This window comes from Schistocerca cancellata, chromosome 6, assembly GCF_023864275.1.
Source record: "Schistocerca cancellata isolate TAMUIC-IGC-003103 chromosome 6, iqSchCanc2.1, whole genome shotgun sequence".
Taxonomy (NCBI): domain Eukaryota; kingdom Metazoa; phylum Arthropoda; class Insecta; order Orthoptera; family Acrididae; genus Schistocerca; species Schistocerca cancellata.
The window spans coordinates 414,486,496-414,503,363 of NC_064631.1; the positions used below are offsets into that span (position 1 = coordinate 414,486,496).

General features: G+C 45.4%; 1 protein-coding gene across 1 annotated transcript in view; it reads left to right on the forward strand.

The window, feature by feature from the left end:
• The window catches only part of LOC126191126 (sex peptide receptor), a 456,047-nt gene that overhangs the window by 403,940 nt on the left and 35,239 nt on the right, over nt 1–16,868 (forward strand). The window contains exon 4 of the mRNA XM_049931875.1: nt 4,168–4,616. Coding sequence (XP_049787832.1) covers nt 4,197–4,616 — 420 coding nt within the window. The 5' untranslated portion in view covers nt 4,168–4,196. The remainder of the gene's footprint in view (nt 1–4,167; nt 4,617–16,868) is intronic.

Here is a 16,868-nt window from a genome sequence, read left to right on the forward strand (position 1 = left end):
ACTCATCTAACAACTGCGCCAGACTCTTGTTGTCTTATATAGTCGTTGCCAACAGCAGCGCCGTATTTCGTCTGTTTACATACATCTGTATTTGAATACGCATGCCTGTACCAGTGATCTTTGGCGCTTCAGTGTATATTACCACGTCTAAATACGTCCATAATTCGTCACTAATACCGATATCAGTGTCAGCCAAATATTATAGTACTTAATGCTCGGGTATTAAGTTCTTCTTGCATTTGAAACATTTGTGACCTTCTGCTATCACACTGTGGAAGCTACGTGTCACTTCAGTGGAATATCTTATGAACAGTAGCACATCCTCATATTTCGTGATGAAACTGTTGTGATCAAGCATGGCAAAAACACACAATGAAGTGTTAATTTCAATAAATGATGTAGCGATATTGATATTTGTCCAGTAAAAGCACCAGCACCCTTCACTTTTCTACTACGACTCTCCACAGCAGTCTCCTTGCCGTTTCAGAAGAATAAGATAGCGGAAATAAATTTTTCCAAGTATATATCATTCGGCAAACGAATTGTTTGTCAGATAATTGCGAATGTGTGGTTACAAGCAGCCACTGACCTACACCATTCTCCTAGTTAGTACAAATCTATTTAGTAAGATGATGTTTAGTTGAGTCGTCCATTTATTTAGGCTTGAATTGCAGCCATATGGCATGTTTGGGGAACGTCGTACCGCCCTGAAGAGAAACTGGAATATTTACCTGCCGGCGTAAGACGACATCCGACGTGCTACTAGTCCCAGGTGAGCAAATAGAGCAAGGCTTCTAGCTTGGCTGATCTTAATCATCTGAATTTTCTGCCTGGTGCCGTCTCAGTAGTGAAGTGAACAGCTCTCGCATTGAAATGGTGAAAGTAGTGGAACAGCAAATTGTAAAGGTTTGTCAAGATTTATGATAAGCTACTGGGGTGTTTAAAATAATCCGTAAAGCAGTTAAAAGTACAGCGTAGCATCCAAATACGACAATAACACGTCGAACACACCCTCTAACAGGTACCAGTTTTGGATGATAGTGTTTTAACTAGAGCAGGAGTTCCCAAACATTTCCTCCAAAGGAGCACACGACAATCAAATGGTTCAAATGGCTCTGAGCACTATGGGACTTAACTTCAGAGGTCATCAGTCCCCTAGAACTTAGAACTAATTAAACCTAACTAACCTAAGGACATCACACATCCATGCCTGAGGCAGGACTCGAACCTGCGACCGTAGCGGTCGCTCGGCTCCAGACTGTAGCACCTAGAACCGTACGGCCACTCCGGCCGGCACACAAGAATCCTGGTACTGTGTTAGAAGAGCTTGTTTATTTTGAAAATTAATAAAATTTTACAAAATTGGAAATTCATTTTTTTGCAGTTATTACTTCGGGAAACTTTAAGTCATAGCTCAGACCACAAAAAATCTTAAAATAACAATGAAAAATGACTAAAAGAAACGCCATGTTTTTAATAGACTTTCGCGGATCATTTATTCATTTCTCGTGGAAATACAGTAGTTTGGAAACCCTGATATAGAGGATATTGCACCTAAGAACACAGGATGCTGTTTTGGTCGGTACTCCGTTATAGTAATTGGTTGTAGAATCACATGACGTAATGCGCACTAGCGATCGCCGTAAACAGTTTCCGCTTTTTCCGATAGTTTTTGTTGTTATTCATTAGGCTCCATTTTGGATAGAATATATAAATATTTCGCGTTCTACAGAAATAAGTACTGTATAATATGTTTATGCTATTTGTAATATGTCTTTAATTCTTCAGGTACTGCTTTCTATGATGAGTAAAATGTTATATACAGTTTACATAACATATGCACAGTTGAATCATATTTCGTCGGTCTTGCACAATCTTCTGCATTAAAACGGAAGGTCTTTTACCAAGTAACATGGGATATTTGCACATTAATAGGGTTTCCTAAATGTCTTAAAATTTTATCTTCCCTATAAATGGAAATTCTGTTATTTTCCGACAACTTTCATTTCAAAATTCACTTAGCTTTTATTTAATTTTTGAAATTAATTCTGCTTAATTTGATTTCACTTACTGATTTTTGTGTGTAGTAGAGCAATAATGTAACGTACAGACTGTTAAATACAGTTTTGACAAAATTTTCTCGACTGCAACGCCTCAAAATTTCAATTAAATATTCTTTCATAGGTACATGACCATATCTCACAATCAAACATGTTTTCACATTTTTAAAAACCTTAGTTTTTCGGAGTAACGTTTGTAATTTCAGAAAAAGTCGTCAGCATATAATAAGTAAATGTCATAATGTAAAAGAGGAAAATGAAAATACACACATAAAATAAAGTTTTGCATCATCTCGGTTCCGAGAGTTCCAGAACTTGTACAGAAAATTGGAATAGAGATCAACATAAACATCACTTCCGCCCTTTTCATTGCTCATGAAAACCACAGATTGCAGGATGTACTACCACACAGCGAGGCCTTCATATGGGGTTGTCCAGATTGCTGTGCACACCGGTACATCTAATACCATGTAGCACGTCCTCTTGTATAGATGCATGACTGTATTCGTCGTGGCGTACTATCCACAAGTTCATCAAGGCACTGTTGGTCCAGGTTGTCCGAGTCTTCAACAGCGATTCGGCATAGGTCCCTCAGAATAGTTGGTGGGTCACGATGTCCATAAACAGCCCTTTCCAATCCCTCCCAGGCGTGTTCGATAAGGTTCATGTGTGGAGAACATGCTGGCCACTCTAGTCGAGCGATGTCGTTATCCTGAAGGAAGTCATTCACAAGATATGCACGACGGGGGCACGAATTGTCGTCCACGAAGGTGAATGCCTCGCCAGTATGGTGCCGATAAGATTGCACTATCGGTCGGAGGATGGCATTCACCTATCGTACAGCCGTTACGGCGCCTTCCATAACCACCAACGGCGTACGCGACCCCACATAATGCCACCCCAAAACAGCAGGGAATCTCCATCTTGCTGCACTCGCTGGACAGTGTGTCTAAGGCGTTCAGCCTGACCGGGTTGCCTCGAAACACGTCTCCGACGATTGTATGGTTGAAGGCATATGCGACACTCATCGGCTAAGAGAACGTGGTGCCAAACCTGAGCGATTCATTCGGGATATTGTTGGGCCCATCTGTACCGCGCTGCATGGTGTCGTGGTTGCAAAGATGGACCTCGCTATGGACGTCAGGAGTGAAGTTGCGCATCACGCAGCCTTTTCAGCACAGTTTGAGCCGTATCATGACGTCCTGTGAGTGCACGCAAAGCATTATTCATCATGTTGCCTTTGTTGTCAGGGTACCTCCGAGCCATAATCCGTAGCGGACATCCACTGCAGCAGTAGCCCTTGGGCGGACTGAGCGAGGCATGTCATCGATCATTCCTGTCTCTTTATATCTCCTCCAAGTCCGAACAACATCGCTTTGGTTCACTCCGAGACGCCTGGGCACTTCCTTTGTGGAGAGCACTTCCTGGCACAATGCGGCCGCGATCTAACGGCGGTATTGACTGTCTACGCATGGTTGAACTACAAACAAAACTAGCTGTATACCTCCTTCCTGGTGGAATGACTGGAACTGATAGGCTGTCGGACCCCCTCCGTCTAATAGGCGCTGCTCATGCTCGGATGTTGACATCGTTGGGCGGGGTTTAGTGACGTCTCTGAATAGTCAAAGGGAGTGTGTCTGTGATACAATATCCACAGTCAACGTCTATCTTCAGGAGTTCTGGTGTGTACATTAAATTTATATTATGTGGCTAGTTAGGGTCTGAAAAGTGTACCTAGGTACAAAACTTTCGCCTACATTAAATTCTAACATGTATTGCCCTGAATCAGTATTACATTTCTTGTAACGTAGGCCACGGGCAAAACTTGAAGCTAATTAGATGGGGACTTGATGGAAAAGTTTACATATAATATGCATTTATACTGTGGTTACTGAATTCAGGCACACATCCACAAATATCTTGTGAAAAGCTCTTTGAGTGCTCATGTCGAATGGAATGTTTTTGCTTCTGTTTTCGTATGCTTTGACCCTTGCCAGTTCTCGCTGTTGATTACGATAAAACCGCTTCATTCATCACACGATTTGTTTCCACAGTTAACCACCACATTTCGGAGGCCTTCAGTAATCCTCGACGTACTGTGTTGCAGGTATCGACGGTAGTGGTAGAAGCGCCATAATGGACAACAGTACCTGTGGCAACGTAGCCGAGGTGTCCCTCGACTTGGACCCGGATGCCGACATCGAGTGTCCGCCGGTGAAGGCCATGGTGCTGGTTACGTGCGGTAACGTGAGCAGACCGATGCCGTTCCTCAACGTGTCTACCGAAGTCCCCATCGAGTACGCACAGCCCATGCTGGGCTATGCTATGCCCTTCCTGCTGGTGATCACCATCATCGCCAACACGCTGATCGTGGTCGTGCTGTCCAAGCGGCACATGCGCACGCCCACCAACGTCGTGCTGATGGCCATGGCGCTGTCCGACATGCTGACGCTCCTGTTCCCGGCGCCGTGGCTCTTCTACATGTACACCTTCGGCAACCACTACAAGCCGTTGGCGCCCACCAGCGCCTGCTACGCCTACCACATCATGAACGAGGTCAGTCGCTTGCCTACATCTAGAACTACCTGCAGCCCTTTCATTTCTTGCTTAAAAATCTATTCTGTAGCGTCCTTTCTTTTCTATTTCATCAACATCAAAGTAAATGTTTCCTTTCATATTTCACATATGCAATATTTTCTCTGATCTCCATTGGTAGACGTAAAACGTACCACCAGATATAGATAAAGACTACTCGAGAAATGGACGTTTGTGTACTAATTGATTATTTTATTTTAGCTTTCCGTGTCTGTAAACCAAACATTAAACATTTTTTTTTGTCCAGCCACAAATCGTCAACATTGCCTCCGTAGCGACAGTTTGGACTGGCCAGGAACTGTTCAATGACTTTCACAGCACCACAGTCGCACATGTCAGCATCAAAGTAACCGTGACCCACCTGATCATATATTTTTTCACTGGCGCCAGCCATGTTCTTATGTGTTTCGTGGCTCTCCATGTTTTCTAATTTGTTATATGGCCTCAAGGCACACACTATTTGAGCTGGTGGATAGTCAGGTGGTGGTTCTCCAATGGCCGCATTTAAAAACCTTTAACGGGATATCAGTCGTCCAGGCTCACACTCAGTGTCAATGAGAGGATGTCTATAGTCGCTCTTTTGTCTGGGACTCTGTGATTTAGTGAGATGGTCTTCGGGAGCTGGGTCTCACAAAGCCAGCAGCTCTATAAAGATTTGGTAGGGGCGTGGGTTCACTACACTCTGTTGTGATACGACATGTTTCATTAAGCCTTACATCGACCTTCAGGCTTGATTCTAGTACATACTGGGTAGGCATATTAAGCCACTGACAACCATAGTACTTGGCCAGTGGTTCTCAGGATAGCAGATTTTGCTCTCCATTTGCAGTTTACGAGATCCATTAAATACTGGAGACTACTTTCTGGCGGATCATTTCACAATGGTGTCTGTATATTCGTGTCTGTATATCAGAGGTATATCTAAAGTCACGGCTAACTATATTGATTTATCTCTGCGTTCCAGTGCGGTTTTGGCCAAAGAAACACTTAGCTTGTGGCTTGCTTGCCCATATCAAAGTTGGGGGGGGGCTCTTACTTGAGTCTTCGAAGAATTTGAGTTACTGCAGTTATTTTGACAGTATTCTGGCAAGGCTCTGAGTGGTGACTGCAGCTTCAGCTGTTGCTCCTCGAAAGTTGTACCCTCAGTTGTGATTGTCAAGTCATCTGAATATGGGAAATGATTAGTATAATTGTGTTGGTTTGTCGTTATTGTACGGTGCTAAAAAGGCATGATTCCAGAAGCCTGGGAAGCCACCACTGGAAACCTATCTTGAAATGCTTAATGATTGATAAGTGTTAGCTTTTTCAACCATGTTACACTGAAAAAGTGCGTTGGTATATGATGTACATGTATCGACACACATACTCTGCAAACGACAGCAAAACGCATGGCTAATGGTATCTTCTATTGTATCAAAAGTTATAATTTCTTCCCGACCCCATAACGTATGGAGCACAGGTGTATGCTCACTTAAATGCCTCTGTGAGCGCTGTAATTAATTTAATCATGTCCGCACCATTTCTACGGGGGCGATACATTGAAGGCTGAATTCCTGACTCAGTATTGCTTCTTGAGATGTAAGTATATTTTCGCAGGGTAATTGGCATCATTCTCCAAGTGTCTGCCAGTCCGGGGGTTTTCAGCGTGACTGTATTCCGTCAGTCAAACAAAGCTATGACCAAACGTGCTGTCGTGTCTGAATTCGTTCAGTAACCCCTCTCAGTTTTATTTCATATGACGCCCACACACTTCAGCTGTGTTCTACGTTGTGGTGCACAAATCTTTTGTATACTGACCGGATTTTCCCAGCATCCTCGCAGTGAAAAAAAGACTTGCCTTACCCTTCGACTTAGCCAATGTGGTCACTTCATTTCATAATGCTAAAAATTGCCAGAAACTGGTATTAGTAATAGGTGACTGATTCACTCCGTTTTTCATTGACACGGTAGTCATGAGACACTACCTTTCTTCGCCCCATTAATCTTACATTTCTGAACTTTTAAAGCAATCTCAGTGAGACAGATTAAGCTGTATCGGATACGTTATAGGTACAATGAATGGCAGGCTTTAATTTCTGGTAGTTTTTTTAATTTTTTATTTCTTCGTCTTGAATTTATAGTCTTTTGAGAAAAATTACCGGTTTCATTTCTGCAGTAACTACCTTCGGACTCTCTCATACTGATTTTTTTCACAATTTATTTTTAAATGGTTGTAACTTTTTTCAGTGTATCAGAATGAGAGATCCTGTTCCAAAAGCAATGTATGGGATACAAGTAAACAAAAAATTACATACGTAATATGATCGCCAGGCAAACTGTCATTTTATGTCAAATTCTGTTTTGGTAGAATACCCAAAAATATCCCTCTATGAATGTGAAGGCTTATGTACAAGAAAGTCATGTTTGACGATTCTGACAGACTGAGTTAACAGATGTCGAAAGCGCACTAAGATAAAAATGCTACTAAGTCTGATCTGTTGGAATTTTTGATACTAAATGTAATATGTAGCAACTACCTAACATGGCGCCTGTGGGAGCCCAGTCCTTTGCAGACTGATCAAACAGTTTCAGAGGCAGCTCTTTACCCCACGAGGTGGACACAAGAATTGAGCGAAATCTGATGACAACCGACTCTTTCAAAGTAGTTAGTACTCTGAAAACAGGAGATGGCGTCGTCAACCGGATGCCCCGATGTCAGAAAACTGTACCTCTCGCTGAAGAGTACGCGACAAAGAGGATAGTTTTCAAGTAGAGATTTACTCTAGGATGTCTAAATACCAGAAGGCGTTGTTACTTACCTCTCCGGCCCAACCATGTTCAAGTGTCTGCTTGACGATGGAACTTGAATAAAAGTTGTATTAAACTGTTACTAGTACAAAATCTCTATCGATACCCATGGAAAAAGTACTAATAAATTTTTGATGTAGTGCCGATGTGTAAGGTTTCCTAACTTACGCTCTCCTCCAATGGAAACCTTCTGCATCACTGTCCTGCATAGGGTTGCGCATCATTTTATCGATAAGTTCCAAACTAAGTCACTACCAGTCATGAGACGCGTACAACAATAAAACGTTATCATCATAATTGTCATCGACCATTATAACAAGACAAGCCCATTTCAAAATCCCATGTTGAAATATGCTTTCAGTAGCTGTCTCCAGCTATTCTAGAACTCAGTCATGCTCTAACAAAAAATGGTTCAAATGGCTCTGAGCACTATGGGACTCAACTGCTGTGGTCATAAGTCCGCTAGAACTTAGAACTACTTAAACCTAACTAACCTAAGGACATCACACACATCCATGCCCGAGACAGGCTTCGAACCTGCGAACGTAGTGGTCGTGCGGTTCCAGACTGTAGCTCCTTTAACCGTTCGGCCACTCCGGCCGTCCATGCTCTAACATCGTTTGATAAAATATGCATAGGCTACTATTACTACACCATTCTGAAATGGCTAAAGACGCGGGGATCCGGGAGCAGTAAGCGAATGAGCCCACTCCCACGTGAAAAATTTCACAAATTTTGTTGTGACTTGGCAAGACAACCAAGGCACTCTGAGGAAGCCGAAAGGCACGCGTTTAGGCTCACGCAGGCTGGCGTGAGGTCTGGAACAGTTATAGGAGTTGAGTCTAGTAAAAAAGGTACGTAGCTTCTGGAAAACTTAACTTTAATCCATAATTGGTGAACATCGGTCTGACGGTACATGCATCACAAGATAAATAGCAAATGATAATGGCGCCTTGCTAGGTCGTAGCAAATGACGTAGCTGAAGGCTATGCTAACTATCGTCTCGGCAAATGAGAGCGTAATTTGTCAGTGAACCATCGCTAGCAAAGTCGGCTGTACAACTGGGGCGAGTGCTAGGACGTCTCTCCAGACCTGCCTTGTGGCGGCGCTCGGTCTGCAATCACTGATAATGGCGACACGCGGGTCCGACGTATACTAACGGACCGCGGACGATTTAAAGGCTACCACCTAGCAAGTGTGGTGTCTGGCGGTGACACCACATTCCTCCCACGCAAATCGGCGAACGGTTGTGTTATAAGGCTTCCGCCCGCCGTGGGAAGGACCCCATGTTGACGTATGCGACGAGGTGGGGAGCCTAACAACAGGCGAGACTGTGCCACCCGCACCCTGCCATTTGGTCCTAGGGGAACTAGGAAACGCCTGAAAACCTAGTCCAGAATGCACGCCAACATGCAGTGTATGCGCCCGTATAGAGACAGGAGGGGCCGAAGGGTCGACCTACATCGGGTCGGGGCACCCGACGGGCGAAGACGTGCTATGGTCCGGAGCGGGCAAGAGTTCCATGGCGGAGGACAACTGGTCACGGGAAGCGATCGGTGACGCGTGACCCAGGGAGGCGCCCGGCGGTTGCAGCGACGCGTCCACTGGGGGCGTCGCCGGCGGGAGAACAGGCGGCGGCGGCGGCGCGTCGCCATGGGGCAAAATGGAAGGCAGCGTCGGTAACACCCGGGGCTGAGGCGAGCCAGTAGGTGGGTCCCCCGGGCGCAGACCGGACGGCACCGTCGCTGAAAGCAGACGGGGAGCGGCATATCCCGTGCGACGACAGAGGCGCAGCTGATTGAGATGCCGACGCACCTCACCAGAGGCCCCCAAAATCAGATACATAGCGCGGCCGAGGCAGCGAAGAATGCGCCCTGCGAGCCAACGCCGTGAACCTCGATAGTTGCGGTAGTAGACAACATCAAAAATACGGTTCAAATGGCTCTGAGCACTATGGGACTTAACATCTATGGTCATCAGTCCCCTAGACCTTAGAACAACTTAAACCTTACTAACCTAGGGACAGCACACAACACCCAGCCATCACGAGGCAGAGAAAATCCCTGACCCCGCCGGGAATCGAACCCGGGAACCCGGGCGTGGGAAGTGAGAACGCTACCGCACGACCACGAGATGCGAGCTAGACAACATCCCTGGAGCAAAAGCAGGTGTCTGACGCTTCACAGGAACCTGATACGGCGGATGTAGCAAAGACATCAAGGTTCGATGAGGGCGACCGTGAAGCAGCTCAGCTGGCGAGCGACCATCTCGGGGCTGAGAGCGATACGAGGACAAAAAGAGCAATAACGCGTCTTCCCGAGAATGCGACTCTTTCAACTTCAACATCTGTGACTTGAAAGTCCTAACCAATCGTTCAGCGGCACCGTTCGACTGTGGCGAAAACGGCGCGGACGGCAGATGTTGAATACCATTGGCCGTGCAGAATGACTGAAATTCTGCGGACATGAATTGTGGTCCATTTTCGGAAACAATAGTCTGTGGAAGACCTTCAATGCAAAAGATAGCGGACAACGCTTGGATGGTGGCAGATTACGTCGTGGAAGACATCCGGACAAAAAAAGAAAAATTACTGAATGAATCGACCACAACCAACCATCGAGCATCCCAGAAGGGACCAGCGAAATCGATGTGTAAGCGTTGCCTAGGGGAAGTGGCTTTTGGCCATGCAAAGAATTTCCACGGTGGTGCGGATTGTTGTTCGGCACATGCAAGAAGAGCACATATTCGTAATCGCGGTATCGATTCCGAACCAAGTACAGTGCTGACGAGCAAGTTGTTTCGTTCGCACTATACCCCAATGTCCTCGGTGGAGAAGCCATAAGACAGAGGACTGTAACGAACGTGGGACCACGACCCTGGACTGATCATTATCTGAACGCAAAACACCACGTCGTACAAAAAGTCACTCCTTGTGAGCAAAAAATCGGCGAACCAACGGATCCCCGATCCGTGACTTTGACGAGGGCCATTGCGTAGCAACAAAACACAGAACGGTAGCAAGGACAGGGTCGGCAGCTGTGGCTGTAGCTACACGACGAAAATCAATCGGAAACCATTCGACCACGTCATCGGTTTCCGAATCAATGAACATGCAAGCAAGTTCGGAGGAATCGAATGCTCTATCCTCAGCAACAGGCAAACGGGACAACACATCGCCGTTTCCGTGCTTAGCAGTGGACCGATACAAGATATCGTAGCGGTACTGCGAGAGGAAAATAGACCAGCGAATGAATTTCTGCGCTGTACGTGGAGGTACAGGCTTGGTCGGATGAAAAAGCGATGTCAAAGGTTTGTGGTCAGTGATGATGGTAAAGTGACGACCATACAAGAAATCATGAAACTTAGTAACACCAAATACGAGAGCCGATGCTTCTTTCTCGATCTGTGAATCATTTCTTTGTGCAGACGACAGCAATTTGGACGCAGAGGCAATAGGGCGATCGTGCGAACCATCTTTGTGCGCAAGCACAGCACCGATCCCGAAATCCGATGCATCCACCATCAACAAAAGGGGCTTCCGGGGATCGAATGGCGTAAGGCAAGTATTGGAAAGCAACGCCGATTTCAACTGGCGAAAGGCGCGTTCGCATTCCGTCGTCCGGACGAACGGAACACCTTTACGGCGTAAGCGATGAAGCGGAACTGAAATGGAAGAGGCGTGGCGCACATAGCGATGATAGTAATTCATTTTTCCCAGCACACTCTGTAGCTGCTTCAAATTCAGCGGCGAAGGCAAGTCTTGTATGGCATGGAGGTGCTCTGGACTGGGATTTATGCCTTGGGCATTGAGTACGTGTCCCAGATAGGGTAAGTCACGAGCAAAAAACACACATTTGTCCTTCCGCAAGCGAAGACCATTTTGTCGCAAGACCTGAAATAATGTTCTGAGATTGGCTAAATGTTCTTCTTCCGTCTTACCGGAGATCACAATATCGTCCAGGTAGTTTGCTGCAGTAGGGACCGACGCACAAACAGTTTGTAGATATTGCTGAAACAATGCAGGGGCGGATGCACACCCGAATCGCAGTCGTTTGAATCGATACAAACCAAGATGCGTGTTAACCACCAAAACGCGCTGGGATTCTTCGTCCACCGGTATTTGCAAGTACGCATCTGCTAGGTCCAACTTCGAAAATTATTTACCCGGGCACAGTTTGTTAAAAAGAGCTTCCGGGCGGGGTAATGGAAAAGCAGCAGTCACTAGTTGTTGATTCACTGTTGCCTTGAAGTCCACACAAAGTCTCAATTTTCCGAAAGGTTTTTGCAAAATTACTAAGGGTGAAGCCCAGAGAGAAGCCTGCACACGTTCAAGTACACCCAGTGATTTTAAATCGTGTAATGTTCTTGCGACCTCATCACGCAATGCGTGGGGAACATTGCGCACTCTAAAAAACTTCGGTTGCGTGGTTACTATCAGTTCCAAATGTGCTTTATAGTTCTTAGCGCAACCGAGGCCCGGTGCAAAAATGTCTGCAAATTCTTCACATAGACGAGAAACACTGGCTGAAGGCACAGTCTGGTTCACTGATAGGACCTGATTGACTATAGACAAGGTAAACAACTGAAATAAATCGAAACCAAACAAGTTCACTGCAGAAGAAGAACGAAGGACGTAAAATGACACAAGTTTTGTTTGTCCCTTGTATGTTGCAAGAAGGCTGCACTGTCCTAACACAGGGATCGCTTGTCCGGAATAACTAGTTAGCTTAACATTTGCGGCACACAACGGAGGTGTGCCCAGCTGTTTGTACATGTCGTGATTGATCAATGAAACTGCAGCTCCAGTATCGCGCTGGAACGGTATCACTTTGCCGTTCATGTCCAAATCAACAAAAAGTTTAGTGTCCTGCTGACGACATAAGCGACAGTCTCGTCCAACATGAACTGACACTGGTACAGAATCACTTGCGACGTGACGGGATTTCCGGCGATGTCGACGCACACTATTTGTGGGACGAACACAGGCACTGTTAGAGAGAGTAGCACTGGGCGGAGTGGCATGAACTACATGAATTTGCATGGGCGAAGTGTCACGAGCCTGAGTATCCTTGGTTCGATTCCGATTCCGGCGCGAAGCAAAGGGCCTGGAATGGTTGTGAGTGTCCGATCAGAGCTTTTTCTGGCAAACACTTTGAACATGCCCTTTTTTATTACAGAAAAAGCAAATAGCCTGGCGTGACAGGCAATTCTCATGCGAATGTCTAGTAGCACACCGCGGGCATGATTTCACTGCATTTGCATGCTTGCGCAGAACACGTGGCTGACAGCTTGGCGGCAGCTGAGCGGACGGGCGCGAGGGCTGTTCACTGTTCCGTGCAGGGTGCATGGCGGGCCGGTTAAGGTGACACACAGGTGGCGAAGTTTCAAATGATTCCTGAGCAAAGTCCAGTGTGTCCTGCTGATCCAATATGTCCATCACCTGTGGAAGGGAGGGACTGACTAGTTTCAAAATCTGTTCCCATATACGAACATCAGAAACGTTCTGTGCAATTGCATCATGCACCATAGTATCTGAATAAGGGAGTCCACATTGACACTCAAAACCACAATCCCTAGTAAGGCCTTGCAAGGTTGCAACCCACTCCCGATTAGTGTGACCGGCCGTACGTTTTGTACGAAAGAAGGTATAATTTTTCGCTACTACATTGACTGTTTCTTTGAATTATGCATCTAATGCAGACAAAATTTCGTAGTAGGACAGAGTTGCTACGTCGCGTCGGGGAAACAATTTCACTATCACATGGTACGTTTGCACCCCTACACACGATAATAAGAAAGGCTGCCGCTCGTTACCTTGAATTCTGTAGACGGCGAGATGGAATCCAAATTGGCGTGACCACTCCGTCCAGCTTTCCAGTGCCGCATCAAAAGGACGAAAAGGTGGTGCAACGGCGTGTTGTGGCTGCGTGAGCGGTGGAGCGGCGGCTGCCGCATCGTTTTGCATTGCACATTGACCCTGGACGAGCTGTCCAAGGCCATGCAATAAGGCCTCCGTCTGCTGGTTCTGTAAGCGATAAAATTCGGACAGTACATCTGAAGATTGTGGCGAAGCCATGACACATGTAAATTAATACGAACGCTAATTTCTCGCCGCCAAACTGTTGTGACTTGGCAAGACAACCAAGCTACTCTGAGGAAGCCGAAATGCACACGTTTAAGCTCACGCAGGTTTGCGTGAGGTCTGGAACAGTTATAGGAGTTGAGTCTAGTAAAAAAGGTACGTAGTTTCTGGAATACTTAACTTTAATCCATAATTGGTGAACATCGGTCTGACGGTACATGCATCACAAGATAAATAGCAAATGATAATGGCGCCTCGCTAGGTCGTAGCAAATGACGTAGCTGAAGGCTATGCTAACTATCGTCTCGGCAAATGAGAGAGTAATTTGTCAGTGAACCATCGCTAGCAAAGTCGGCTGTACAAATGAGGCGAGTGCTAGGACGTCTCTCTAGACCTGCCGTGTGGCGGCGCTCGGTCTGCAATCACTGATAGTGGCGACACGCGGATCCGACGTATACTGACGGACCGCGGCCGATTTAAAGGGTACCACCTAGCAAGTGTGATGTCTGGCGGTGACACCACAAATTTATTTATCACAAACCTACTATGTAAGTCACATGATGTTATTATGAGCACATTTAATTAATGAATTTGGCACTTGTTAATTATTATTAAACTCTAAGGCTTAAAGAGCCAGAGAAAATATATTACCACTAATTAAATCATCAGCTTAACATAACAAGGTAAGCCTCAATAATTAAGGAATTTAAAAGCCCCAATAATTGAATCAGAAGTCCCATTTAACAAAACAATTTGCAGGTGCCAATAATCGAAAATAACTTAGTACGAACAGAATTGCAATTAAACCGCTCGAATTACAACTTATAATTTATGCCAGAATCGGCGGCCAAAACCGACGACGGACATCACGTCCTTACCCTGGAAACATCTTTCAGAACCCGCTCTAATCATTCCGCGGACTTCCCAATAGGCCGTTCCAGCAGTATTAAAGCTACAGTAGGACAATGAAGTTCTACTGCTCTAAAAAAAATTATCCGTACAAGAGCATCTAAAAAGAATTACATAAAATAGAAGAGATGGTTCAGTTTTGACTTCTACTACATTTCTAAAAAATAAATGCATTTATGAAAATCAGTGCTACATTACATAATTAAGTACATGGTTTCTGTGGCCTAGACTCACACGTTTAAACTGAATGTCATTTCATACAGCTTTACGCAAAAGGCGTTTACACCAAGATACAGTTCAACATATGCAGCAGTTACAGACACATTCAAATCGCCAAAACACGTACAAGTTACTGCATGCCACACCCTTTGCAGTGAAATAAAAGAACACGTAAATGATGGGGCAGACGAGTTCTCACGATCACTACCAAACCTGGAGCACATCAGTAGTAGCTTCACTGGCCTTTGGGTAAACTAAGTAGCATAACAGACGGAATCTCACCTTTAACTTCCGTTATATTACGAAAACAAACGCCGAAACCGTCGTATAGCAGGTACATTTCAGTGAAATACTTCCGTGATGGAATTCAGCAAGGAAACACTCCAAACTAGCAACGGTAACGCCACGAAGGAGTCGACGATGATCTTTACATGTGCCATCGATTAGACACAGCCACCTCCAAATACCAAAACAGATCACATTCGCAAGTCAGCACTTGCTGCTGCCGTGAGCAACGCTCACGTGCTCGCATCTGCTAGCAGACTTTCGCTCTCCCAGTCCAGCGTAATGCACCTCACACCGCGTTTGCGCGCCGACTTCTAAGTGAAACATGTGATAGAGGCGTCTAATCGCTTCGTTTCAAAGAAGCTCCAGGTCAAAGTACTGCCGCTAGCTTACCCACAGTATCAAGACGAACGTATCAGTCATCTTCTCCTACCCCCCCCCTCTCTCCACCCCCACCCCTTAAGCTATAAGCCGGGGTGGACACCCCAGTTTCGTTTATTTAGTGTGTTTCAGCTTCTGCCTCGACACTGTCTGGTTTCAGCGGACTCAAGAAAAGTCCCGTTTCTTACGTGTTTTAAGGTTTAGGAAGGCGAAGAAAACTGGGGACTAACTCCTGATGGTCTTACACGGGCCGAGAAACTGCGATAACGCTTTTCCCTTTGATACCCTGCGCCCGTCTACACTGCCCCCAGATACTCTTCCCGTAGATATTGGCTCCCACCATGAGGTAACGGATCTACCACCATTGTACCTACTAGCCTATCTTTGATGTGCAAGAGAAATGTTGTCTTTTGCCGCCTCCCATTTACACCTGATATCCTCATCCTCAGCATGTGCAAGCAATAGATGATTCAACGACCTCAAATTACTCAGCAGCGAATTAAGAGAGAACACGAACATTAATTTGGCTGTCATTGTCTTGTGTGCTTCATGGCTGGCGGTATTAAAGGTACGGTTAAAGCAATTCTGGGAACGACCCTAAAGTTTCTAAGACCAAGAACGATAAATTGCTAAGACAGATTTCAAATTCCTGTTAACACATTCTACAAAAGACAGGTAAGGTTATACAACTAATTTGTCGCGTGAGAAATGACACTACCAGAAACAAAAGAGTCTGAATTCACCTGTCGTAAACTTTTCACGCACTAACACTCTAAGGGGTCCAAAATTACAAATAAAACTCTTAAGTGCTGGTTACTAACGGTAGTCATCATTCCTCTACAATGCACCATCCACTCAAACCTTGTAAAGATATCTAACACCACTAAAATATTACCATATTTGGTGCTTATGTGTGCCCCAGATAATCAATAAAAAGCCGTTCAGTATGCAGATGTTCCCTGGTCGACAAAAAAAAAACCACCTTCTACTCTCAGTGTCTGGCATAGCGGACTTACGTTCTTCATATTGTCTCATTAATCTCTTAACATCTCAGTCGATGCTTTTACAAGACAGATGTTATTTAGTTTTCATCCCTGTTACGGAAAGCCCCAGGTGCGGCTCCGCCCCCCCCCCCCTTCTCCCGACCCACATAACTAGCGGTGAAAATAACTAAGCTTTTAGGATTATGGAACTTGAGTTTCCTATCGTAACGAGTATGGTAACATAGCATCCCCAACTCCAGGGAACCCCCACTCCAAGGGACAACGTTAGTCTTCCATTGTTTCATCCACCTCTAGCCTCTCCTGAATTTCGACAACTTACTATCATGTTGCCCCGTCTCTCCGTAAGGTGAACAAACAGTGAAGGAATCTCAGAAAGAACTGCTACTGAAACCAGCGCCTTTGCTTTTCGGCAGATTCCGGCATGTTCACGTGAAATATGTGACTAAGGCATCCATGACCTGGTTTTCTGCCCCCTGACAAATACTGCTTCAAACCAGAAGGCAGATATTGAAACAGCCGATTGCGTAATTATTCCAGTGGAAATTT